This window comes from Pristis pectinata, chromosome 19, assembly GCF_009764475.1.
Source record: "Pristis pectinata isolate sPriPec2 chromosome 19, sPriPec2.1.pri, whole genome shotgun sequence".
Lineage (NCBI taxonomy): Eukaryota > Metazoa > Chordata > Chondrichthyes > Rhinopristiformes > Pristidae > Pristis > Pristis pectinata.
In genome coordinates, this window is record NC_067423.1 from 43,298,920 (window position 1) to 43,326,873 (window position 27,954).

The following is a 27,954-nucleotide window of genomic DNA, read 5'->3' on the forward strand; positions in this document are numbered from 1 at the left end:
TTTGTAGCCCGTTACAGCATGTAAGCCCTGCCACAATTCATGGTGGGACTCGATTTTGGACCAGTATTGTCTCTTGATAGCTTTACGGAGGTCGTATCTTGATTTCTTGCAAAGGTCAGGGTCACCTGATTTGAATGCCGCAGTCCTGTACTTCAGTGGGGAGTGGACATCCCAGTTCATCCATGGTTTCCGGTTTGGGAACACCCGGATTGTCCTCTTTGGTACACAGTCCTCTACACACCTGCTGATAAAGTTCATGATGGTGGTGAAATATTCATCAAGGCTGGCAGCTGAGTCTTTGAACGTGGACCAGTCCACTGACTCAAAGCAGTCACGTAGAAGCTCATCTATTTCCTCAGACCAGCACTTCACGACTCTCCGTACCGGATCCTCCCGTTTCAGTTTCTGTTTGTATGCAGGGAGGAGGAACACAGCCTGGTGGTCTGATTTCCCAAAGTGAGGGCCGGGGATGGCTCGGAAGGCATCTTTGATGGTTGTGTAGCAATGGTCAAGGGTGTTAGGGCCCCCGGTGGGACAGGAGATCTGCTGGTAATATTTTGGTAACACACTCGAAGTTGGCCTGGTTGAAGTCACCAGCAATGATGAAGAAGGCCTCAGGGTATCCTGTTTCAAGGCTGTTGATCACAGAATACAGTTCATTGAGTGCAGGCTTCAAGTCACGTAGACTGCCTTCAGGATAGCTGAAGTGAACTCCTGTGGCAGGTTGAATAGTTGACACTTCGCTGTTAGATATTGCAGGCTGGGTGAGCAGGAGCTCGCCAGGACCGTCACGTCCAAGCGCCACGAGGAGTTGATGAGGTAAAGTTAGGACATCTTGTGGCTCTTGTTCGTTCCCCTTTGCTCTGGAATGTAATTAGTTATTGGTAAATCTCTCCGGGTGACCCCCTGGGCCTGGGATTGTAGCCAGGAGAGATGGGCAAAGTGTGTTCTAGTGGCACCCTCTCCCCACCACCTCTCTCTCCAGTGCAGTCGGTTCTCACAGCGCAGCTCAGCCCGGGAACTTCCCCACCAGCTTGGAAGCAGCTCCTCAATTCACCACGTCCCTGCCGGCCATGAGGTATTGATCCCTGCCGTACACCATTGGTCACGTGCTTCCAAATTAAAAAAAAACCCTCCCCCATCACCCTTTGTTTCCGATTATGAAGCCAACTTTGGATCCAATTGGTTATCGTGCCCTGGATCCCACGGGCCCCAAACTTTTGGACCAGTCTCCCATGTGAGACCTTGTCAAAGGACTCACTGAAGACCATGGAGGCTACGTCAACAGCAATACCCTCAACGACACACTTAGTCACCTCCTGGTTAAGGAGTGATATCTTTATTAGTCACACGTACATCAAAAAACACAGTGAAATGCATCTTTTTGCGTAGAGTGTTCTGGGGCCAGCCCACAAGTGTCACCACGCTTCCGGCGCCAACATAACATGCCCACAACTTCCTAACCGTACGTCTCTGGAATGTGGGAGGAAACCAGAGCACCCGGAGGAAACCCACGCAGACACGGGGAGAACGTACAAACTCCTCACAGACAGCGGCCGGAATTGAACCTGGGTCGCTGGCGCTGTAATAGCGTGACGCTAACCGCTACACTACTGCACTGATCCCCTCTGACTAATTTGTTATCTCCCCTTAAAGCCGTGCTGACTATTCCTGGTCGATCCCTCTTCAGTCCCTGCCTTTCCAAGTGTATATTTATCCCATCCCTCGGAATTTTTTCCTATAATTTCCCTACCACTGACGTTGGACTCTCTGGCCTGTAATTACTTGACTTCACTGCTGCCCTTCCTGAATAAAGGTATCCCATGTGTTGTGCTCCAGTCACCTGGCACCTCACCTGTGGCACCAAAGATTTAAACATCTCTATCAGAGTCCCAGCCCACTAAGACATGTTATACCTTCTTTTCAATGATAACATGTTATAGAGTACGTTCTCCCCGTGTGTCTGCTTGGGTTTTCTCCAGGTGCTCCGGTTTCCTCCCACATTCTAAAGACATACGGGTTAGGAGCTGTGGGCGTGCTATGTTGGCGCCAGAAGCGTGGTGACACTTGCGGGCTGCCCCCAGAACACTCTACACAAAAGATGCATTTCACTGTGTGTTTCGATGTACATGTGACTAATAAAGAAATCTTATCCTAGAATTCCACAATCCTCCTCCGTGAATTCTTCAACAACAGTGTCCTTCACCTTAATGACACCAGATTGGAAGTATTCATTCCAGACCTCAAAGTATGTCCTCTAGCTCAACGCACAGGTTGCTACTTGGGCCCCTCATGGGCCCTACTCTTTCCTTAGTTACCCACTGGCTCTTAAAATGCTTTGGGATTTTCCTCAGTGTCGTTCACCTGTGATATTCCGTGCCCCGCTTTGCCCTCCTAATGCTGGAGTACACCAAACCGCACTTCCTCTCCCCACGTTATGCACAGCAGGGTCCCTCCAGTTCTGTATACCTGCCAGAAGCTGCATGTGTTTCTCTATCCAACCCTTGACATCCAGGTCCTTGAACCCGCTGACCTTCCCGGTCATGGTCTTGAGAATGCGTTGGCCCTGAACTCTCACTAATTCATTTTGAAAGTTGCACGTAGAATCACTAGCTGAGAGTTATAACCTTTAATTTCCCAAAGAACTTAAAAACACTTAGGTCACTGAGCACGACACAGCACGGCTTTAAGGGGAGATGACAAATTAGTCACCTAGTCTGTGTTTGGTCTCACCAGTGTAGAGGAGGCTACACTTGGAGGTCTCACCAATGTACATTGACTAGGTGACCGTTTCGCAGAACACCTGCGCTCCGTCCGTAACCGCGACCTGCATCTCCCCGTTGCCGGTCACTTCAGCTCCCCCTCCCACACTGTCACTGATACGTCAGTCCTCGGCCTCCTCCACTGCCGGGAGAATTCCAAGCGCAGACTGGAGGAACAGCACCTCATTTTCCGTCTGGGACCCTTGCAGCCTGACGGCATGAACATTGAATTCTCCCACTTTAGGTCATCCCCACCCCCCTTTCCCTCAACACTGCTCCCCCCCCCCCCCCCCACTGTGCTTCACTTCTTCCCTTTCCTAGCCTATCTCTCTTTCTTCTACCCTTTGCTTCCTCTCTCCCCTTACCCGTGACCCATCCCCCGGTGGATCCGCTCTCCCCTCCTCCCTCGCACCTGCCTATCACCATCTCTTACCTGCATCTACCTATCACCACCCTGTGCCCACCCTGCCTCCCCTCTGCCGTCCACCTATCACTGCTCTGCTTTCCCCTCCTATATATCGGGCTTCCCCTTTTCCTACCTTCAGTCCTGAAGAAGGGTCCCGACCCGAAACGTCGACCGCCTGCTTTTCTCCACGGATGCTGCCTGGCCCGCTGAGTTCCTCCAGCGTCGTCGCGTTTTTCAGCATGCAGAGTAGGCAAGGCTGCATAACATGGGAGGAGGCAGAGGGAGGAGGAGGGGTGGAGGACTCTGTACACAAGTCCGTACCATCCATGGTGTACAGACACTGACTCTCCTTCCTGAACCTCAGCCAAGAGGTAACTGAGGAGGTTGTCCCCCTGAAATCCAGAGGTAAGCTACAGCTACAACTCCAACCCAGAGCAGGGCAAGGACGCCACTGTCAATGGAAATGTAGGTGACCTTGAGCTTCAGTCTTTATATATCTGTTTCCTTCAGGCTTGGAAGGAGAAACAGATCTCAGGCCACTATCATGTGAGGGATGTCACTGAGAGACCACTTTGTTTCTCTCCGTGCTAACAGGGGCACAGCACTCCAGCTGCGGTGTGGCTGCCTTGTCTTTACGCACACTGCCTTCATGTGTCAGATTGCCACATTCCTGACCTGACACCCTCAATGCCCATTGGTTTTAGACCACAGAAGGGCACCATGCAGGTCAGTGCTGCCTCCCTGGGTGACGGTGCCTTTATTCCACACTGTGCCAGTTGTACGTCGGTGGTAACAAGGTACTCCTGGTGACTTGAGTTCAGAAGCCCCACACACATTACTTATTTATCAAGAGCTGCTGCAAGGGACATGACTGAGTGGACCACCAGCAGACGGAAGGTATCATTCTGCTGCTTGGCCTGGCTGGAGGATTCCTGCAGACACAGGATTTGTGGCACTCTGTCGAGCCTCGCATCAGAATGGCCCCCGTTCTGACTAAAGCAACCTGATACGTTACCTCTGCTCGACCAACGTTGCCTGACCTGCTGGGTATCTCCGGAGTTTTCCTCTTTATTTCTTCCAGAAACCCATGGCCTCCCACAGCTGCCTCGCTGACTTTTCCAAAGTCAAAGTCGAGTTTATTGTGCAGAGAGTTGTGGACACAGCCCAGCGCGTCACGGAAACCAGCCTCCCCTCCTTGGACTCTGTCTTTACCTCTCGCTGCCTTGGTGTAGCAGCCAGCATAATCAAAGACCCCACCCACCCGGGTCGTTCTCTCTTCTCTCCTCTTCCATCAGGCAGAAGATACAGGAGCCTGAGGGCACGTACCACCAGGCTCAAGGACAGCTTCTACCCCACGGTGATAAGACAATTGAACGGTTCCCTTATACGATGAGATGGACTCTGACCTCACGATCTACCTTGTTGTGACCTTGCACCTTATTGTCTGCCTGCACTGCACTTCCCTGTAGCTGTGACACTTTACTCTGTACTCTGTTATTGTTTTTACCCTGTACTACCTCAATGCACTGTTGTAATGAATTGATCTGTACGATCGGTATGCAAGACAAGTTTTACACTGTACCTCGGTACAAGTGACAATAATAAACCAATACCAATACATGCACAAGTCCGTGTGGGCACAGGTGCAATGAAAAACTTACTTTCCGCAGCATCACAGGCACACAGCATCAGATAAGCGGCATTCTCAAGAAAAACGTTAATCAATTTTTACAAGAAAGAACACAAATAGACTAAAAAAATCACGAAGTCCATTTTAATTCAAAGTGATCACAGTGTTGCCGAACTGTGGTGATTGGGGTTGTGCTGGTTGGTTCAAGAACCGAACGGTTGAAGGGGAGCCGCTGTTCTCGAACCGGGTGGTGTGGGACTTCAGGCTCTCACAAGGTGGTTCGGCCTCTGCTCGTTTCTTCCTGTTTCCTGCCTCCAGTTCCATCTGTTCGCACTAAAAGAGGAGGAGGGCAGAGGCTTGGAATTTGGTGGGGACAGGAAATGGATGGATGCTGTGCCAAGACTATAACTGCTAACACCGTACAGATACAGAGAGCTGGGCTCATGTGCAGGATGAGATATTATCGTGTTAGAATTGAGAGAGAATTTCAGGATGTCACATTTATAGTGGAGTAATTGGAACCCAGATGAGGTGGAGGGACTACTGTCAGGTAGAGGACAAGTCCGTCAGGTACCCAGGTGTCCTTCACCACTGGGAGCAACACTAATTGACCTTGGTTTGTTCCAAGGGCCCTTCTCTCTCAGTGGTTACTCCTTGAGATTGGTTCTAGACTTGATTTCTTAATGTGCCCGTGCTGGTTTACTTCATCTGTCTTGTTGTGGATGTGTGGTGACCCATGGAATGTGTCCCTATCTCTCCACTTGTTGGGGATGTGTGGTGACCCATGGACTGTCTCCCTATCTCTCCCCTTGTTGGGGATGTGTGGTGACCCATGGACTGTCTCCCTATCTCTCCCCTTGTTGGGGATGTGTGGTGACCCATGGACTGTCTCCCTATCTCTCCCCTTGTTGGGGATGTGTGGTGACCCATGGACTGTCTCCCTATCTCTCCCCTTGTTGGGGATGTGTGGTGACCCATGGAATGTCTCCCCATCTCTCGCCATTGTGCTCCGGTTCCTGTACTCTGTAGTATCCTGATATCCCAGAGTGAATTGGAGCTTTGCTGACACTTGACTGAAATCTGGTCTTCTATCTGTCGTATTCTGGGAACCTGACGACTGGACCCAATTGAACCATAGTGAATGAACATACGAACAATTCAATAAAGATCAGAATATGCGAGGTGCACGATGAAGAACGAGCGGTTTATCTCCTTCCGTGCGTGACTACACATTAAAAGTCTGTGCGTTACTTAGAGAACCTTTGTTTCCATCACTCTTATTGCAGGTGGGCTTCAACATCACCCCGGAGGAAAGCACCTCGCTGAGTGACATCCTGCAGCTGGGCCTTGAGAAGCATTTGGAAGATTTGAACCATGTTCGTTCCCAGGCAAGCAAAGAATATACCTTGGAGAAAGCTCTCGGCAAGATGCAGGAGGAGTGGAAAGAAGTCAACTTTACATTTGTGCGTTACAAAGACACTGGCGTTGACATCTTGGCAGCTCTGGATGACATTCAGGTACAGTATATTGAAGATAATTTATTGGAGCAAGAGCTCAGTGCTGTAGCATTGGGAGAAGAGCGCTCTAAGTTCCTCCTGGAGGGAAGTACGTGATGAACTCCGACAGAAGAGTGGGAGTTGTCAGAGCTGCTTTCCCGCTGAACTCTGGAAGCTGGCGTTTCAGAAAGGGCGGGGGCAGGATATGTGTCCGTCTGCAGTGCTAAAGTGGTTCTGCTTGAATCTTGCAGGCTTAAGAATATGACTGGATTTGAACTGAATCTTCAATAATAAGACGTGCCTGGAATAGATCATCAGTGGAGCACAAGGCTGCAGCTCATTTGGTCCTTTCCTGACTGCAGTTTGCATGATTGTAGTTGTGTGATGGTCCCTTGATGAAATATCTGATTTTCTTATTAATAAAAACAAATAGGAATAACTCATCTGAAACGCCACAAAAATGAGGCTTAACACCAGAATTGCACCTGGTACACTTAATTAGCTTCCTTTTTGATTTTAATTAATTGAATTTCAGTACCTGAGAATTGCAGTGGCAGCCTTTTGAGGGAAAATCAGGCACAACTTATCCGAAATTTTGACCAGGAAACCTTTGCTCCGAAGTTCTACTTTACAGGATAAAACAGAGTGATTTCTTTGTTGCAGATACCTGATAGAATGGGGCAATTCAAATGTAGCAAAACTGGCTTAACATATAAAAGAAAGGTTGAACTTGTCTTCCTTTCAGTTACACGTCCTGGTGCTTCAAGTAAAGAATCCATTGTCATTGTCGAGTTATTTAAAACCTCCCGTCCTCTGCAATGGAGTTAAATTGAACCATTTCCCAAACCTCTGTGACCTCGTTCAACAGTAGATGTGAAAAATTAAATTGTAAAACTAGCAATGCCAGAGCTATCAGACACAATTTTGTGTTGCAGTATGTTTTGTACTTAGTGCAGAGAAATAGATTTCATTTACAATCTGCAGCAAGCAGCAGTAAAATTCATTACCGGCAGCCACAAATTTAGCTCCATTCCAACTGTAAATTATCAGTTTATTTTATCTCATTCTTGGCATCCAGACAAGACTTTAATCTGTGGATCTAATCCAATTCCCTCAGGTTTTACTCGAAGATCACATTGTGAAAACTACCACCATGAAAGGGTCACCATTTATTCTGCCTTTCAAGGAGGAAATCTCAGCCTGGGAGTCTAAGCTGGTAAGCTGGTTTTAAGAGAAGCTCTTGTTGAATTTAATTAGTGTCTAGATTTTTGTTACATCCCACGCCTGAGTTTTTGTTAGCTTTCATCGTTCATGCTTCAGTAACTTTCAGTTGATGTAACTTCGTAAATTTAGGTTGCAGTGCTGGAGCTGTGGGAACAGCACCGCGGTTAAATTGAGGCCGCTGTAGTCTTTATTGTCGGTAGTTCTCAGTAAGTGAGCGAATTAACCATGCGAGACCGATCCAGGGATGGGTTTGACTCCTACACGGTGCCTCATCAAGTAGAACAGGAGGGAGAATGTCGGACCCAGCTGTGCGAGCTGGGAGTTCCCCTCCCAGAACGTTGTGAGACAGAATGAGACCAGGTGTCTGAGGAGCTGTCTCCATCTGTGAGAAGTCTTTGTTTTCTTTTCCACATCCACATTTTCGCAGTGACATTTTGGGCATCACCCCATACGCACTCTTTCCACAGTGGCTCATGCACAACATCCTGGAATCCTGGCTGCGTGTCCAAACGGCTTGGCTGTACCTGGAGCCGATATTCAGCTCTGAGGATATCCATAATCAGATACCGGTGCAAGGAAAGATGTTTGAAGTGGTGGACACAAACTGGTAAAGCATTCCTTTTGTGAAGCAGTGAAAGACGTTTGAATTGATCCTACTTTTCTGTTGGAGGGAGGGAAAGTTCTCTGCTGGAGGTGTTTTTCAGAGGTGAATGGGCTGCCAAACAATAATTAATTCTAATTTATTAATTAAAAAAATCAATTTACTTTCATATCTAACTGACATGGATCAGCTACTAGTTATTCACCAAGTGTTTTTTAACATTGTTTTCTTTGAGTAGTTGACAGAGCCTCAACAAAATTAAATTCTTCAACCTGAAAGAATTTTAATAGAGACAACAGTAGTGAAATGTAATCAGCTGGGCTTAGGTTGCTGTAGACATGTTTACGTTTAACCTCGCAGTGCTCTTTCCCTGCCAATGGTACAATGATGGCTATGTTGATTGACTTGGCTTCTCGAACACACTGGGTAAGTCAGGCTCCTTAAGTCAGTTGGGTTCAAAGTCCAACAGGATTTTCGAGCTGAATGACACTATTGTCCTGCAGGCTTAAAGGATGCAGTTAATAATCTTAAACAAGACTGTTGAAATGTGAGCCCTGTATAATGCAAAACAGTGGAGGATTAAACGAAAAACCAAAGCAATGAAAACACCTCTTAAACATGATGCACTCGGCAAGGAATTAACTTGTTCAAATTCTAATTAGTTAGTGTTTTAGAAATGACCAAGTTCGTTAACTTATTGTTGTAAGTTCCACACTGAATGCTGTGTGTTTGATCTATTGGTACAAATGACAAATGTAAGAACCCACAGACCTCTTTCCCACAGTGTATATTCGGCGAAGCTTGCTCCAATTTCTAGCCAGCATTAGCACCAAGAAGATATCAATGGTGTTACTTAACATTGTCACAGCTGCTGACAGTAGTTTAGTACATCTTTAGTGCACAGAGTGTGCTAGAGGTGATACGTTAACCCGAGACCCCACCTGCTCCTGTAGGCGGACATAAAAGATCCCAGAGCAGATACTGAAAGAGCAGAAGATCTTGCCCCTGTGTCTGGGCAGGTATTTATGTTTAATTAGCCAGCATCACAAGCATAAAGCTTCAGCTTATTACTGTGCTGTCTGCTGTGGTTCCTGCATTACAACACTGACTGCACTTCAAGGCACATCATTGGTTGAAAAGTCCTGAGGTCATCAAAGGCACAATATAATTGCGAGTCAAGGTTTGTCCATCAAGTACAGATTTTTAATACTCTGGGCTTGAATTTTAGCCGGTGTTCGAGTGAGGCTTTGCATTAATAGAGAGAGACGGAGGCACAGGAGACTGCAGATGCTGGAATCTGGAGCTAAAATTAATCTGCTGGAGGAACCCAGCGGGTCAGGCAGTATCTGCAGAGGCACCGTTGACGTTCCCGGTCGAGAACCTGCATCAGGACTGAGTGCGCAGTGGGGGAGATAGACGGTGTGAAGAGGCGAGGGGGAGGGGTGAGACAGGGGCTGGCAGGTGATAGGCGGATTCAGGCGAGGTGGGGGATGGTGGGCAGGTGGACCCAGGTGAGGGGAGGGGGCAGGGAGACACAGAGGCCGGTAGGTGGAGACAGCAGCAGTCAGGCAGGTGACGTGGAACCAGACAAGGGGTGGACGATGGGGTCCAGTGAGAGACGGGAAAAAAACTGGGTGACGGGGGCTGGGAGGTGGGTTTAGAAAGAAGGCAGGGTGAGAGAGAACCGGGGTGGATCAGCATGAGATTTCAACTCCCCTTCCCGTTCCCACCCCCCACAGCCTTCCCATCCCCACACACAGGGCCTTCCAGTCCCCACACCCACAGCCTTCCCCACTGCCAGGCTGCGGCCCAACACGAACTGGAAGGACATTTCATGTTCTGCCTGGGTAGTCGACGTCGACTCTCCCTCTCCCTCCACAGACGCTGCCTGACCCACTGAGTCCCTCCAGCAGTTTGGTGGGTTTTTTTTGCATTATATTAGTAATCTTATTTCCAGTTCCAGGGTCAATAGAAAGAGTGCAGTTTTGGAACAGGCAACCAGCCAATCACCATGTGCAGGTTAAATTATGCAGTCTGCGAGAGTTAAATAAAGACCCCCATGAAATTATTCTGCATATCAGAATTTATTTCCGACCATTCTCTGTTCCTCTGAGGTGAATGCGGAATTGACTGAGGTTATTTGGACTCAGTGAAGAGCAGTGATGAACAGAGCAGACCCAGACTGCTGTGAAACAAATTTATTGAAATGTGAACTATCACAACTTTCCTGATGTATGTCTATCAGTCCTAACACCTAGATCACCCTCTGCCTTCAAATATGCTTTGAATATTCCATTCCCCAGTGATATTTAATTACTCATTTAATGGGAAGGTAAATAGATGAACCAGCACTGACTTCAGCTAACTGAATAGCTCTGGCTGTATCAGGATGTTATGCGCTAGCGCAGTGTGGAGAATGGACCTTGCGTGGTTGGAGAAGCAGCCCATTCCTCAGGAGAACCTGTTCCCATTGGTGCAAGGGATGCCAGCCAATGACTGTAGGTTTCAAGTGATTGGCAGAAAAGACAGAGTGCTGCACCATGAGTGGTCACCAAAAGAATTCACTGCCTGGAATCAGGTTCACTTCTTGTGTCGATCTTTCCGTCTCCATCTCAGGAGACTCCTTATCCACCGACATCTTCTACAAACCCACTGACGCCCACAGCTACCTCAATTACAGCTCCTCCCACTCTGCCTCTGGCAAGGACGCGATCCCTTTTTCTCAATTTCTCTGCCTCCGCTGCATCTGCTCCCGTGATGAGGCTTTCCACTCCAGGGCATCCGAGATGTCCAACTTCTTCACTAACTGTGGCTTCCCCCCACCGACTGTGGTGGAGAGAGCTCACACCCACATCTCTGCCATTTCCCGCACCTCTGCTCTCACCCCCACCCCTCCCAGACCCAACAGGGACAGGGTCCCCCTTGTCCTCACGTTTCATCCCACCAGCCTACGTATCCAACACATCATTCTCCGCCGCTTCCGCCATCTCCAACGGGACCCCACCACCAAGCATATCTTCCCCTCCCCACCCCTTTCAGCCTTTCGCAGGGACCGTTCTCTCCGCGACTCCCTCATTCACTCCTCCCCCGCCAACCCATCCCGCTCCTACCCCGGGAACTTTCCACTGCCCCCCGCCATAGGTGCAACACCTGCCCCTACACCACCTCCATCCAGGGACCCAAACAGTCCTTTCAGGCGAGACAGAGATTCACCTGCACCTCCCTTAATATCATCCACTGCATTCGGTGCTCTGAGTGTGGCCTCCTCTACATTGGTGAGACCAAACGCAGACTAGATGACCATTTCACAGAGCACCTGCTCTCCGTCCGTAACCGCGACCTGCATCTCCCCATTGCCGGTCACTTCAACTCCCCCTCCCGCACTGTCACTGATACGTCAGTCCTCGGCCTCCTCCACTGCCGGGAGAATTCCAAGCGCAGACTGGAGGAACAGCACCTCATTTTCTGTCTGGGAACCTTGCAGCCTGACGGCATGAACATTGAATTCTCCCACTTTAGGTCATCCCCACCCCCTTTCCCCACACCCCACCCCCCCCACCGTGCTTCTCCTCTTCCCTTTCCTAGCTTTTCTTTCACCTCTCCTTCCCTGTGACCCATCCCCCGGTGGATCTGCTCTCCCCTCCTCCCCCGCACCTGCCCATCACCATCTCTTACCTGCATCTACCTATCGCCACCCTGTGCCCACCCCGCCTCCCCTCTTCTGTCCACCTATCACTGCTCTGCTTTTCCCTCCTATATATCGGGCTTTCCCCTTTCCCTATCTTCAGTCCTGAAGAAGGGTCCTGACCCGAAACGTCGACCGCCTGCTTTTCTCCACGGATGCTGCCTGGCCCGCTGAGTTCCTCCAGCGTCATAGACATTTAAGGTAGACGGAAACTGCAGGGCCATGGGGGAGAACTGGAAAACGGGACCAACTGTGTTGCTCTTGCAGAGAGATGGCATAGGCCAGGTGATCTCCTGCGTTGTACTGATTTATTATTAGTGATGACATAAGGCCCATCTGTTGACAGTGTTTTGACTATGCCTTGACAAAAAGACTGAAATCCACAGGGTTTGGTAATTAGGAAGTGATCCACAGGTCTGGAGTAACAACCTGTGATGTTCAGCAAGACGCAATTGGCATAGTGAGATTGTTTTTCTAGGAAGGATTAGGTATTTAAGTGTTTTTGACCTATGAATGTTTCAGAGAGCCACTGAATGTATAAAATATTCTCGGCAGGTTTTTAATAATTGGAGGGTATGATTTTCTTTTGAGAAGGAGCTTGGCAATTCTAATTATTCTGTGCTAGTGTGTGGAAAATTGCCCAGTTTCCCAGTGTCTGGTCAACATGTCCTGTCTGCTCTGTGATCTGTAGCTGAGGGCCATCAGACCAAGAACAATTCAAAGCCCAGACCTGAAGTAGTCACTGACAACCAGTCAGCTCTGCGTCACGGCAGGCCACATTGAAACAAAAGAAAGACCTGCATCTGTCCAACACCTTCCTCTGTCTCGGGACGTCCAGTAGTCAGTAAAACCCAGGTGGTTTCTATAATAGATTCACAAAGCCTCCTTCACACCCTGACCTAAATTCCTGCCATGCACCGCTAGGTCTTCCTGCTCCTGTCTACTGTGTAAATTGTTAATTATTTCCCAGTTGCGACTTGCCAGACTGTGGTTTTAATAATAAGCAGTCTTTTGAAGCTTGTATTGGAAGACTGCTCTTAAGTACATTAAAAAAAATTATAAACACTTTCTCCTATATTTTATGTGAAATTTTGAAAAGGAGTTTAGAGATAAAAATCAATCACGAGGATAATTACTGTTCATCACATTCCATTCACCTTTGCAGGAATAAGGGAAGCTGTGCTTTTGTACAGGGTTAGCCCTTTGAAATAACAGGGTGTTGGAGACCTGACGTTCGAGCAAAAATTCACGCTGTTGTTTTGTGACAGAGGATTTTCAATTAAAGTTGGGAGGGCTGTTGTGTAAGGTCTGGTCATTGCGTTTGGTCTGTTCTCTCTGACACGTCAGGAGGCTGATAATGAAAGGATCAGTGAAGGAAAGCCATGTCATGAGAGTTATCTCACAGCCACAGATACTGGATAAACTGAAGGAGGCAGAATCACTCTTGGATAACATTCAGAAAGGACTCAATGAATATTTAGAAAAGAAGAGACTCTTCTTCCCTCGGTAAGTGAAAAACAAAATCCTCAGTTTTGCAGTCTTTTATCAGGCATTACTTAATCATGGGGAGTTTTTTCCTGCCCTCAGCTTTTTCTTCCTTTCTAATGACGAGCTGCTGGAAATTCTCTCCGAGACAAAGGATCCACTTCGAGTCCAGCCTCATCTGAAGAAATGCTTTGAAGGGATTGCCCGGCTCACCTTTAATGCGGAGGAGGAGATCACCCACATCGAGTCGGCAGAAGGCGAAAGAGTGGAGCTTGACCTTCGCGTCGTCCCAGCCAGGGCCAAGGGCCTGGTGGAGAAGTGGCTTTATGAGGTAAAGTAAATGCCCAGCTTCCACTGTGGTCAGCTTGAGAGCCTTATCATTGTGCACCCTTCTCCCTGCACCCTGGCCCACTAAACTCCTCACAGCAGAACGTTCCTCTGCATGCTTCATCCCTGACTGATTAAATACTCAGGATTGTGTCTGATCTTGCTGGAGAACGCATATGAACTGTCGTCTCACCCGTGTATTTACAATGTGAGAGGTGCACCTCTTGCATTTTGGCATCATTGTGTGATTAGAAGGACTCAAGTGTAACTTGAGATCAAAATCGGAAATCGTAGAACATAGAACAGTACAGCACAGAACAGGCCCTTCGGCCCACAATGTTGTGCCGACTTAGCTATTCCCTCCTACCTGCAGAATGTCCATATCCCTCCATCTTCCTCTCATTCATGTGCCCATCCAAGTCCCTCTTAAAAGCCCCCAATGAGTTTGTCTCCACCACCCTATCAGGCAACGCATTCCAGGCATCCACCACTCTCTGAGCAAAAACTTACCCCTCACGTCTCTTCTGAACCTACCCCCCCCCCCCCCGACCACCTTAAATGCGTGCCCTCTGGTATTGGAATCAGATTTATTATCACTGACATACGCCGTGAGATTGTTTTGTGGCAGCAGTACAGTGCAAAGACGCAAAAATCTATAAATTACAAAATAAATAAATCGTGCAAAAGAGGAATAACGAGGTAGTGTCCGTGGGTTCACGGGCCGTTCAGAAATCTGATGGCGGAGGGGAAGAAGCTGTTCCTGAATCGCTGAGTGTGGGTCTTCAGGCTCCTGTACCTCCTCCCCGATGGTAGTAACGTGAAGAGGGCATGTCCCGGGTGGTGAGGCTGCTTAATGATGGGCGCCGCCTTCTTGGGGCACCCGCCTCTTGAAGATGTCCTCGATGGCGGGGAGGGTCGTGCCCGTGATGGAGCTGGCTGACCCTACAACCCTCTGCACCCTCTTGCGATCCTGTGCATTGACTCATCATTCTGTCAGATCTACCCCACCCATTTCTGTTAACATGTCAAAGTGGGTTTGATATTACAGAGTTTTACTTCATTCTTCATGATTATATTTGAGTCTACTAATTGAATATTCGTCAAGGATGATGTTAATTTGAATTTGATCCCACTCCTATTTGTAATTTTGGCGTGGATCCCTTGTCCTCTGTGTAGTGGAGGTTGTCGTGTACAAGTGTGTGTGAGAAAGACTTACTGTGGGCTTCACTCCTCCTGTAACCTTCCATCGCCAATGGTTCTTTTTCTATGGTGGTCTCAACCTTTCTCACATTCTCTCTGCCGTCTGCTGTTTAATGGGTGCTGTCTGATGTGGGTCCTGAGGTTCATTTGGGAGGAGGCAGGATCGGTAAGTAAGTGTAACGGGTTCCAAGCACACTCCCTGCGATCTGAGGCTGGGACTGAATCATCTGCACTAAATGGTGAAGTTGATCTCAGTAACCCAAAGCAGATGACGCAGCACAGCAGGGAGCGAGCAACGTCTATCAGATTAAGAGGCACTTATTTCAGTGCAAGAGGCCTGACAGGTAAGGTGGATGAACTCAAGGCATAGGCCATTAAGCCGCATGGGCCATTACAGAAACATGGTAAGGGAGGGACAGGACTGGCAGCTAAATGTTCCGGGGTACAGGTGCTTTAGGTGGCATAGAGGTGGAGGAGAGAGAGGAGGGGGAGCTGCGTTTCTGATTAAGGAGAACGTCACAGCAGTAGTCCGAGATGAAGTTACTGAGGGATCGTCCGGTGAGGCTTTATGGGTGGAGCTGAGAAATAAGAAGGGGATGATCATCTTGTTGGGATTATACTACAGGCCCCCTAATAGTCAATGTGAATTAGAGGAACAAATATGCAGGGAGATTGCAGAAAGTTGCAAGAATAATAGGGCTGTCATAGTAGGGGATTTTAACTTTCCTAATGTAAACTGGGACTGCCATAGTGTGACAGGCTTCAAAGGGGTTGCATTTGCCAAGTGTGTTCAAGAAAGTTTCCTCAGGCAATATATTGAAGGCTCTACCAGGGGGAGAGCAAAGCTCGACCTACTCTTGGGAAATGGGGCAGGACAGTGACTGAGGTGTCAGTGTGGGAGCACTTTGGGACCAGTGACCATAGTTCTACTAGTTTTAAATTAGTTATGGAAAGGGACAGAACAGGCCCGCAGGTTCAAGTTCGAAGTTGGGGCAAGGCAAATTTTGATGCTATGAGAGAGGAGCTTACAAAGGTTGATTGGAGTAGGTTGTTTAGATAGGGCAGAATTTGTTAGGGGCATCCAAACGGGTTTCTGAAATCAGTATGTAGATGGTCCATCTTGAGGAGGGCCCATACTGGACCTGGTGTTGGGAAATGAGCCTGGCCAGGTGACTGATCTTTCAGTGGGGGAGCATTGAGGAAACACTGATCACAGCTCATTAAGTTTTAAGATAGCTCTGAACAAGGAGAAGTATGGACCTTACGGGAGAGTATTAAATTGGAGCAGGGCAAACCACGAGAGGATCAGGCAAGAACTTGTGAGAGTTAATTGAGAACGGCTGTCTTTGAGCAAGTCCACATATGACAAGTGGAGGGTGTTTAAAGGCCAACTGCGCAGAGTACAGGACAGGTATGTTCTGATAAGGAGGAAGGACAAGGATGGCAAGGGAAGGGATCCTAGGATAATGAGAGAGGTGGTGAATTTAGTTAAGAAAGAAAAGGAAGCATATGTAAGGGTTTAGGAAGCTAAACTCAAACAGAGCCCTTGAGAATTATAAAGAAGTTAGAAAGGAACTCAAGAAGGGAATTAGGAAAGCCAGGAGGTGCCATGAAAAGTCCTCAGCAAGTAGGATTAAAGAGAATTCCAAAGCATTCTACACATACATCAGGAGCAAGAGGATAACTAGGGAGAAGGTAGGACCATGCGAGGATAAGAAAGAGAACATGTGCCTGGAGGCAGTGACCGAGTACTTTGAGTCAGTATTTACCAAGGAGAAGGGTGTGGAGGATAGTGAGATCAGTGTGGAGCGTGCTAATGTGCAGCGGCATTTTGAGAGAAAGGGAGAGGAAGTGTTGGGTCTCCTGAAGAACATTAAGGTGGTTAAGTCCCCAGGGCCTGATGGGATGTACCCCAGGTTATTGAAAGAGGCAAGACATGAGATTGCTGGGGCACAGACCAAGATTTTTTTGTCATCGCTAGCTACAGGGGAAGTCCCAGAGGACTGGCGAGTCTCCAATGTTGTTCCTCTGTTCAAGTTGGGATAATCCTGGACACTATAGACCGGTGAGTCTCACATCAATGGTAGGGAAGCTATTGGAGAGGATCCTTAGAGGTTGCATTTATGAGCACTTGGAAAACCATGGCCCAATTAGGGACAGTCAGCTTGGCTTTGTGCGGGGCAGGTCGTGTCTTACTAACTTGATTGAGTTTTTGGAGGAGGTGACGAGGGTGATTGATGAAGGTAGAGCTGTGGATGTTGTCTACATGGGTTTTAGTAAGGCGCTTGACAAGGTTCCACATGGGAGGCTGATCCAGAAGATTGAGATGCATGAGATCCACGGTGACTTGGCCATTTGGATTTGGAATTGACTTGTCCATAGAAGACAGAGGGTAGCGGTCGATGGGACTTATTCTGGCTGCAAGTCCATGATTAGTGGTGTTCCACAGGGATCCGTACTGGGACCTCTGCTGTCTGTGATGTATGTAAATGACCTGGATGAAAACGTGGATGGGTGGGTTAGTAAGTTCACAAACGATACAAAAGTTGGTGGTGTTGTGGATAGTGCAGAAGGTTGCCAAAGGATACAGCTGGATATAGATCAGTTGTAGATATGGGCTTCTGCAGTTGTGACACTTTACTCTGTACTGTTACTGTTTTTACCTGTACTACCTCAATGCACTCTGTACTAACTCAATGTAACTGCACTGTGTAATGAATTGACCTGTACGATCTGTATGCAAGACAAGTTTTTCACTGTACCTCGGTACAAGTGACAATAATAAACCAATACCAATACCAAATGGCAGATGGAGTTTAATCCGGGCAAGTGCGAGGTGTCGCACTTTGGGAGATCAAATATAATGGGAAAGTACAGTTAACGGCAGGACCCTTAGCAGTGTTGATGTACAGAGGGGTCTTGGGGTCCAAGTCCGTAGCTCCCTGAAAGGGGCCGTACAAGTCAACAGGGTGATAAAGAAGGCATATGGCATACTTGCCTTTATTAGCCGAGGCATTGAGTTTAAGAGCCAGTAAGTTATGTTGCAGCTTTATAAAACTCGGGTTGGGCCACATTTGGAGTATTGCATCCAATTTTAGTCAGCCCATTACAGGAAGGATGTAGAGGCTTTGGAGAGGGTGCAGAAGAGGTTCACCAGGATGCTGCTTGGATTAGAGGGCATGTGCTACGAGGAGAGGTTGGACAAACTGGGGTTGTTTTCTCCGGAGCGTCGGAGGCTGAGGTGAGACCTGATGGAGGTTTATAAGATTATCAGAGGCACAGATAGAGTAGACAGCCGGTATCCCTTTCCTAGAGTCAAAATGTCTAATACCAGAGGGCGTGCATTTAAGGTGAGGGGGTAGGTTCAAAGGAGATGTACGGGACAAGGTTTTTACACAGAGAGCGGTGGGTGCCTGGAATGTGCTGCCAGGGGTGGGGGTGGAGGCAGATACGATAGAGGTGTTTAAGCAGCTCTTAAACAGGCACATGAATATTCAGAGAATGGAGGGATATGATGCATGTGCAGACAGAAGGGATTAGTTGTCATTAGGGGTCATTAGTTTAATTAGTTCAGCACAACATCGTGGGCCAAGTGGCCTGTTCCTGTGCTGTACTGTTCTCTGTTCTATATTCTATAGAGAAGAAAGGTTTGCTCATTCAGGACAATAATTCGGACAGCTGGCTTGGCCGCGCGAGTCAGTGCGTGGGCTGAGGGAGGCGGTGAGACAGTGGTGGGTGTCATGAAGCTGAAGTAATTTCAGAATGTCACACAATTCCCTCAGCACACGTCCACCTGCGACATCTCAGTGTTCTGGCTGTTGTAGTGGCTGAGACTCCCAGCAGTTAGCTCCCTTGTGATGGTCCGTATTTTAACCAACAGCACACAGTAGAATACAAATACTTCAATAAAGCCATTACAACCCAGACCTGAAGGTCAGCATGTGTGGTCAGAACTGAACCAGTGACGAAGGTGATTGGAGACCTACCCAGTGTGTGGGTTGGATGTCCTGTCACCTCACCGCTCTGTCCTTCGAGCGAGCAATGTAACGTAGGGTACGGACTGCCTGAACATCTCCCAGTGCACTTGTTAGTGCTCAGGACAAACCACGGAGCTGGAGGAAGGAGACCTCGGGAGCTCTCTGTTCCACCAGCTCTGGCCCACTGGGTACTCCCCCTCTTCCCTCCGACTGACAGCTCTGCCTTCCACCAGCTGGCCTCACAGGTACAAAGCCATTCTGTAGGATTATTAAACACTGATTTCTTTAAAACTTTACCCTTCATGTGATTTAGCATGAGGTTCCCATTGACAATCCAAGAGCTTTTCCATCAGAAGGAGATCTTTCCTCTGGGATTTTGCTCACTGATTGATTTTCACTTCATGGTGGCCTCTTCCTCTGCTTACGGTCACTTCTCCAGTGCTGACGCTGTCCAGCGGCGATCACACTGGGGCCCCGAGACCAGTGGTGAGTCTCAGAGGACACTGATCCCACTTTTATCTGTTTGTTTTGTGACATTGGATGTGGTGTGGAATGTTGTCACGTAATGTAGCATGAAATGACTATTTATTTATGGAAAGGAAATGAAACCGGCTGAAGAAAGCAATCAATGTCGGCAGTAATGAAGATGGATTCACTGCTGTGCTTTATGGCTTTTTATTCCTATGTGATTAGGATACAGACTCACATAGGGGTGAAAGCCATGGAGTGCTCAGTGATGGACCGCACAGGGACACCACCAAGTGTGGAGCAGTGTCAGGGTGGGCAGTGGTACTAACCCTCGCTGCCCAGGACCCTTCCTGGAGATACCACAGTATCCTAACCCTCCTCAGTCCCCTCACCCTGCCCAGGACCATCCCTGGAGATACCACAGTATCCTCACCCTCCTCAGTCCCCTCACCCTGCCCAGGACCATCCCTGGAGATACCACAGTATCCTCACCCTCCTCAGGACCATCCCTGGAGATAACACAGTCCCCTCACCAACACCCCCCCCCCCCCACCAGGGCCATCCCTGGAGATAGCACAGTCCCCTCACCCTGCCCAGGACCATCCCTGGAGATACCACAGTATCCTCACCCTCCTCAGTCCCCTCACCCTGCCCAGGACCATCCCTGGAGATACCACAGTATCCTCAGCCTCCTCAGTCCCCTCACCCTGCCCATGATCATCCCTGGAGATACCACAGTATCCTCACCCTCCTCAGGACCATCCCTGGAGATAACACAGTCCCCTCACAAACCCCCCCCCCCCCCCCACCAGGGCCATCCCTGGAGATACCACAGTCCCCTCACCCTGCCCAGGACCATCCCTGGAGATAACACAGTCCCCTCACCAACCCCCCCCCCCCCCCCCCCCCACCAGGGCCATCCCTGGAGATACCACAGTCCCCTCACCCTGCCCAGGACCATCCCTGGAGATACCACAGTATCCTCACCCTCCTCAGGACCATCCCTGGAGACACCACAGTCCCCTCACCCTGCCCAGGACCATCCCTGGAGATACCACAGTATCCTCACCCTCCTCAGGACCATCCCTGGAGATACCACAGTCCCCTCACCCTGCCCAGGACCATCCCTGGAGATACCACAGTATCCTCACCCTCCTCAGGACCATCCCTGGAGACACCACAGTCCCCTCACCCCGCCCAGGACCATCCCTGGAGATAGCACAGTCCCCTCACCAACCCCCCCCCCCCCCCCACCACCAGGGCCATCCCTGGAGATACCACAGCCCCCTCACCCTGCCCAGGAAAATTCCTGGAGATACCGCAGTCCCCTCAACCCCCCACCAGGACCATCCCTGGGGATACCACAGTATCCTCACCCTCCCCAGGACCATCCCTGGAGATACCACAGTCCCCTCACCCTGCCCAGGACCATCCCTGGAGATACCACAGTCCCATCACCAACCCCCCCCCCCCCCCCCCACCAGGACCATCCCTGGAGATACCACAGTCCCATCACCAACCGCCCTCCCCACTACCCCAGGACCATCCCTGGAGATACCACAGTCCCCTCACCCTGCCCAGGTCCATCCCTGGAGATACCACAGTCCCCTCACCCTGCCCAGGATCATCCCTGGAGATACCACAGTCCCATCACCCTGCCCAGGACCATCCCTGGAGATACCACAGTCTCCTCACCTACTCGTTACCTAAGCAAGGAGATGTTTGCAGCAGGGGGAATTCACCAGATAGATTCCTGGAATTTGGAGGGGTGGTGGGCTGGGGGTTGGAGTTGTCTTTGGTGCAGAGATTAAGCAAACTGGGCCAGTCTTCTCTGGAGGTGATCCTATTTGAAAGGTTACAGAGCTGGCCCTCCAGATGCAGGGATGTTCCCTCAGCTGAGGTGCTAGTACCAGGGCATCACAGGCTCGGAAGAAAGGATCGTCCGTTGGGGACTGAGGTGAGAAGACATCTCTTCACCCCGGTGGCTGGTGAATCTTTGGAATTCTGATTCCCAGAAGGCTGGAGGCTCAGTCACTGAGTGTGCTCATGACAGTAGATGGATTTTTTTGGATTTAAGGGAATTGAGGGATGTGGGGTTAGTGCAGGAAAATAACACTGAGGGAGAAGATCGGCCACAACCTCACCGAACGATGGAGCAGGCATGAAGGACCAAATAGCCTCCGTCCGCTCCTGCTCCTTGTGTCTGGCACCAAGTCAGTAACACTGGAAGGGGAAGGACACTGGACGTTCATCGACTAATTCAGCGGCACGGTAGCGTAGCGGTTAGCGTAACGCTATGACAGCGCCAGCGACCCGGGTTCAATTCCTGCTGCTGTCTGTAAGGAGTTTATCTGTTCTCCCCGTGACTGCGTGGGTTTCCTCTGGGTGCTCCGGTTTCCTCCCACATTCCTAAGACGTACGGGTTAGGAAGTTGTGGGCGTGCTATGTTGGCGCCGGAAGCGTGGCGACACTTGCGGGCTGCCCCCAGCACATTCTTAGCAACACAAAAAGACGTATTTCACTGCATGTTTCGATGTACATGTGACCAATAAATCAATATCTAAAAATATCTAAAATAAATATCTAAAGGTTCACCAGGATTCGATACTTTAAGCCAACGTGGAGGTACTGAACGGATAGAAAGTCAGTGATTAGTTGAGAAATTGAGACAAAGGATTGGTCTTTGTCCTCAGTTCAGTTGAACAGGTTAGTCAACTCACAGTGATTAAGGAAAACTAGCCCTGGGATTTAAAAGTCTGCTCTTAGAGATCAGTTACAGTCAATGGCAGATGGACTTTAATCTAGGTAAGTGTGAGGTGTTGCACTTTGGGAGGTCAAATGTAAGGGGAAGGTAGACAGTTAATGGCAGGACCCTTAACAGCACTGATGTACAGAGGGATCTTAGGGTCCAGGTCCATAGCTCCCTGAAAGTGGCCACATAAGTAGATAGGGTGGTAAAGAAGGCATACGGCATGCTTGCCTTCACTGGTTGGGGCAGAGAGTATTAGAGTCGAGAAGTCATGTTGCAGCTGTGTAAAACTCCGGTTAGGCCCCATCTGCAGTTTTGTGTACAGTTCTGGTCGCCCCCATTACAGGAAGGATGTGGAGACTCTGGAGAGGCTGCAGAAGAGGTTCACCAGGATGCTGCATGGTTTAGAGAGTACGAGCTATAAGGAGGGGTTGGACAAACTTGGGTTGTTTTCTCTGGAGCAGCAGAGGGTGAGGGGAGACCTGATAGAAGTTTTAAAAAATTATGAGAGGCATAGATCAGGTAGACAGTCAGAACCTTTTCCCCAGGGTAGAAATGTCAAGTGCTAGAGGACGTGCATTGAAGGTGAGAAGGGGAAAGCTTAAAGGAGATGTGCGGGGCCAGAGAGGTGGTGGGTGCCTGGAATGGGCTGCCAGGGGAGGTGGTGGAGGCGGGTATGATTGTGGAGTTAAAGAAACTGTTAGACACAGGAATGTGCAGGGATTAGAGGGATATGGATCATGGACATGCAGATAAAGTAAATTTAATTCGGAATGGTGTTCAGCACAGACTTTGTGGGCCGAAGGGCCTGTTCCTGGGCTGTGCTGTTCTACAAAGGTAGATTTGCATTTGTGTAGTACCCTTCAGGGCACTCCATTCCCAGCCCAAGAATTACTGCAGAAGAATAAACACAAAAGGTAATTACAACAGCCCGTGGGTACACAGCAAGCTCCCACAGCAAGCAGAGATTCTGGCCGTGGGTAGTTCCTGTTCCTGCCTCTGCAGGATGATGCCACAACATCTGAACAGGGTTCCCAAACACCGTCCCAGGGAGTGCTGCGCTGAAGGGTCAGCCCAGACCCCCTCCGAGAGTGGGCTTGTCTCTGCCGGCAGAGCAGGTGCGAGGGAGCCAAGCCAGCCGAGACCGGGAGTAGGCCAGGGCTGGAATAGTGACTCGGAGTAAGGAGAAGCTGTGATTGTTGTTCAACTACACAGTGGGAATCCAAGGACTAACTGGTGTTATCTCCTGAGGGAACAGATTGCACTAATTTGTAAACACTGATGGTTTTAATGTGTTTGTTCATTAGACACCAGCCTGTGAGACAAACTGCAATCACCCAGGCAATATTTCCAAAAGGATTGCTTGGTGTTCCTCGTTACCACTCGTTCAAATCAGAGACTGAGCCAGCCTGTGTCTGGGGCTGACTCACCCCTCCTGCCACTGCGCACCCAAGGTGCAGCCAATCTTGTACGTTCAAGGGGCTTTGTCATAACTGCAAACAATCAGCCTCCTGTGAACATCACGGTGCTGATGCAGCGCGAGTCCCAAATGGAGTGCTTCCACTTTCTCTTAACTTGCCCAGAAATTTGATTGCCCTTATTTTTGGTCTGCTAAAACATTGCTGTATTTAACCCCAACGCTGAATCAGGTCTCCTGCAAAATTAGCCAAAATCCAGCATGAAACAGCATTGTTTACATCCGAGAAATGAGTAACCTGGACTTCCGTGGTTCCCAACCAGAGCACAATCCGTCCAGCGCAGATCTCAACAGCTTGTGGCCGTTAGCTGGGCACAACGTGGTGAGCCAAAGGGCCTGTTGCTGTGCTGTACGGCCGGCAGAGAAGGGCAGCAGTCCCGAAAGGCGCATTCCCCTTGGCCGCCAGACAGCAGCAATGCACACTGAGGGTATCAGTGGAGGGGAGAGGGCGTGATTGCTATGGAGGGGGTGCAGAGGAGGTGCACCAGGATGTTACCTGGGGTGCTTCCATTGTGAGGAGAGACTGAAGAGGCCGGGTCTGTTCTCCCTGCAGTGAAGGAGGCTGACGGGGGGGACCTGACTGAGGTGTACAAGATGATGTGGGATGTAGATAAAGTGGACAGTGAGCAACTTCTCACCATAACAGAGTACAAGGTTAACGGCAGGACTCTTGGCAGTGTGGAGGAACAGAGGGATCTTGGGGTCCACGTCCATAGACCCCTCAAGGTTGCCGCGCAGGTCGATAGGGTTGTTAAGAAGACATATGGAGTGTTGGCCTTCATCAGTCAGGATATTGAGTTCAAGAGCCGCGAGGTGATGTTGCAGCTCTACAGAACTCTGGTTAGACCACACGTGGAGTATTGTGTCCAGTTCTGATCTCTTCATTATAGGAAGGATATGGAAGCTTCAGAGAAGGTGCAGAGGAGATTTATCAGGATGCTACGTGGATTGGAGAGGAGGAGGATGAGAGGTGACTTGATAGAGCTGTACAAGATGATAAGAGGCATAGATCGAGTGGACAGTCAGAGACTTTTCCCCAGGGCGAAAATGGCGAACACGAGGGGACATAATTTTAAGGTGATTGGAGGAAGGTATAAGGGGGATGTCAGGGGTAAGTGTTTTACACAGAGAGTGGTGGGTGCGTGGAACGCACGGCCGGCAGAGGCTGTGGGGGCAGATACATTAGGGACATTTAAGAGACTCTTAGACACATGAATGATAGAGAAATGGAGGGCTATGTGGGAGGGAAGGGTTAGATAGATCTTAGAGCACTTGAATCGCCAAGGTATACAAAGCTACCTACCAAGTGCTGGTAAATGGGATCAGTAGAGGTAGGTACTTGACGGTCAGCATGGACGTATTGGGCTGAAGGGCCTGTCTCCATGTTGTGTGACTCTGTTTTTGTAGCTTTGGAGGTTGAAAGTAGTTGGACCAGATTCAGGCTCAGTGATGAGGCAGGGCCCTAGAGGGCAGACCAGTGAAACGCCGGTACTGGTGAGATTATGTCGTTATAATACAGAACTACAGTTCCCGGTAGGCAATGCAAGGGGTCACATGAGGGAATAGGAAGTGGCTGTAAAAAAAGTGAGGGAAAGCAAGCCTGTCTGTTGTTGGTTAATAAAATGTTCAGATGTTAAACCCACGCAAAGTTTGTCTCTTGATGAAGAACAAGCATAACACTCAGGAGTGGAACGATTCCATTCAGCTGAAGGGTTTGGAACAAAAGAGCTGAGTGATCAGTCTTCAAGGTCCGAGATAATTGTCGCAGAATGAGATGTCTCGCAGAGAACGTTCTGATATCATGGTCGTCAGGGTTACTGGCACATTTACGGAAATGGGCAAAAGTGAATCTGAAAGCTCACTCTGACCGGCGAAGTTAAAGAGTTTTTAACGCTGTCAGTTATAGCTGGATCCTTCCACTCAGCAACTCACCTCGGCCCGCTCCCTCAGTCCCAGAGACGGTGGAATTGCAGTTGATTTGTGTTGTCGGTAATGTGAGAAGTAGCCTGACACTGTGTCCAGTTCTGGTCGCCTCATTATAGGAAGGATGGGGAAGCGTTGGAAAGGGTGCAGAGGAGATTTACCAGGATGCTGCCTGGTTTAGAGAGCATGGATTATGAGGAGAGACTAAGGGAACTCGGGCTTTACTCTTTGGAGAGAAGGAGGATGAGAGGAGACATGATAGAGGTGTACAAAATATTAAGAGGAATAGATAGAGTGGACAGCCAGCGCCTCTTTCCCAGGGCACCAATGCTCAATACAAGAGGGCATGGCTTTAAAGTAATGGGTGGAAGTTCAAGGGAGATATCGGAGGGAGGTTTTTCACCCAGAGAGTGGCTGGGGCATGGAATGCGCTGCCTGGGGTGGTGGTGGAGGCAGGTACATTGGTCAAATTCAAGAGATTATTAGATAAGCATATGGAGGAATTTAAAATAGAGGGATATGTGGGAGGAAGGGGGTAGATAGTCTTAAGCGTGGTTTAAAGGTCGGCACAACATTGTGGGCCAAAGGGCCTGTATTGTGCTGTACTGTTCTGTGATTCGATGATTCTATGATAAGACTAAGAAACAAAAATAAACCTAGTTGTCCACGTGTGTTGAATATTGGGATAACTATGACAGCGGTTGACAGAGGGCACCTGTCACATTAGAAGACTGACAGCAAATGCTGATCCAAGTAAAATATTTGAGCAAATGCCCACTGTCATCTCCTCCATAATCACCCTCCTCCCTCAAAGCTGGAGAACCGGACATTTAGTTTGGCCAATGCCAAAGGGATGAGTTGCATCCGTAAAGTGTAACGTCGTTTTTGTTGGGAATGAAACGTCAAACAATGAAGGCTCCAGGACCGCACATCAATCAACAGCTCTTCAGCTAAACGCTGCTCACTGCGGAGGAACTCCAGGGCACCTTTGGAGACTGGGCTGAAACACTGGGGTGGGGCAGGAGCGCTGACGGCTGGGGTCGATACCTCCTGCCTCAGGCAGCACGCGGGTCGTTTCCGTGGGTGCGGCGGGTGCCACACCAGGCCTTCCCTCCGCTGGGCGTCTCCGGGTTGGCACAGTCCACATTCACTCCTTTGCCACCACCCCAGCACCAGGCGCCCTTGATGCGGAAATCCAGTCCGAGACACAGCGGTGGGAAGATTCCCAGTTGGGCCTGAACGGACCCGGAGATGGTCCCTCGCAGGATGGCTGCGGGTTTTATTTGGACGGTAACAGTGACGGGCAAAGGTAGCCCGGTGAGGGAACCTCGGATAGCAAAGGGTATTAATGGTTTGATCAGAGACAAAAGAGGAAACGTACATGAGCAACATGGATGGAGGGAGTCTCTTGAGGAATACAGATGGTGTGGGACAGAATTTAAGAAAGAAATTAAGAGGGTAAAAAGAGGTCATGAAATATCCTTGGCAGATATCAGGAGCAAGAGAGTAGTTCGGGAGAGAGTGGGATCTCCCAGGGGTAATCCATGTATGGATCCCGGCGATGTGGGCAAAGTCCTAAATGAATACTCCTCATCTGTATTCGCTAAGGAGAAGGCCGTGGAGGATGGCGAGTTCAGGGAGGGGTTTGTGGGTCATCTGGGGCAGGTCAGTGTTAATGTCATGGGATGCATAAGGGTCGGCAAATCCCCAGGGCCTGAGGAGATCTATCCCAGCTTGTTATGGGAAGCGAAGGAAGAGATATCTGGGGCCTGATAGAGACTATTGCATCTTCCTTAACCACAGATGAGGTTCCAGATGACCAGAGGGATTGAATGTTGTTCCTTTATTTAGGAAGGGCAGCAGGATGTCCTCCTCGGATACAGCAGGATGTTCCTTTATTTAGAGGGCAGCAGGATGCGACTAAACACATCGATGAAGGGAGAGCAGTAGATGTAATGGATTTCAGCAAGGCATTTGATAAGGTGCCCCATGCAAGGCTTATTGAGAAAGTGAGGAGGCATGGGAACCAAGGGGACATTGCAATGTGGATCCAGAACTGGCTGGCCCGCAGAAGACAAAGAGTGGTTGTTGAAGCATCGTATTCTGCATGGAGGTCGGTGACCAGTGGTGTACCTCAGGGGTCTGTTCTGGGACCCTTACTATTTGTGATTTTTATAAACGACCTGGATGAGGAAGTGGAGGGATGGGTTAGTAAGTTTGCAGATGACACAAAGGTTGGACGTGTTGTGGATAGTTTGGAGGGCTGTCAGAGGTTTCGGCGGGACATAGATAGGATGCAAAGTTGGGCTGACAAGTGGCAGATGCAGTTAAACCCAGATAAGTGTGAAGTGGTTCATTTTGGTAGGTCAAATATGATGGCAGAGTACAGTATTAATGGTAGGACTCTTGGCAGTGTGGAGGATCAGAGGGATCTTGGGGTCCGAGTCCATAGGATGCTCAAAGCAGCTGCACAGGTTGACTCTGTGGTTAAGAAGGCATATGGTGTATTGTCCTTCATCAATCATGGAATTGAATTTAGGAGCC

At 49.3% G+C, this 27,954-nt stretch overlaps 1 protein-coding gene across 1 annotated transcript in view; it reads left to right on the plus strand.

The window, feature by feature from the left end:
• The window catches only part of LOC127580592 (dynein axonemal heavy chain 3-like), a 230,133-nt gene that overhangs the window by 16,992 nt on the left and 185,187 nt on the right, over positions 1-27,954 (plus strand). Inside the window, 5 exon segments of the mRNA XM_052034178.1 lie at positions 6,085-6,315; positions 7,412-7,510; positions 7,986-8,125; positions 13,152-13,310; positions 13,392-13,620. Coding sequence (XP_051890138.1) covers positions 6,085-6,315; positions 7,412-7,510; positions 7,986-8,125; positions 13,152-13,310; positions 13,392-13,620 — 858 coding nt within the window.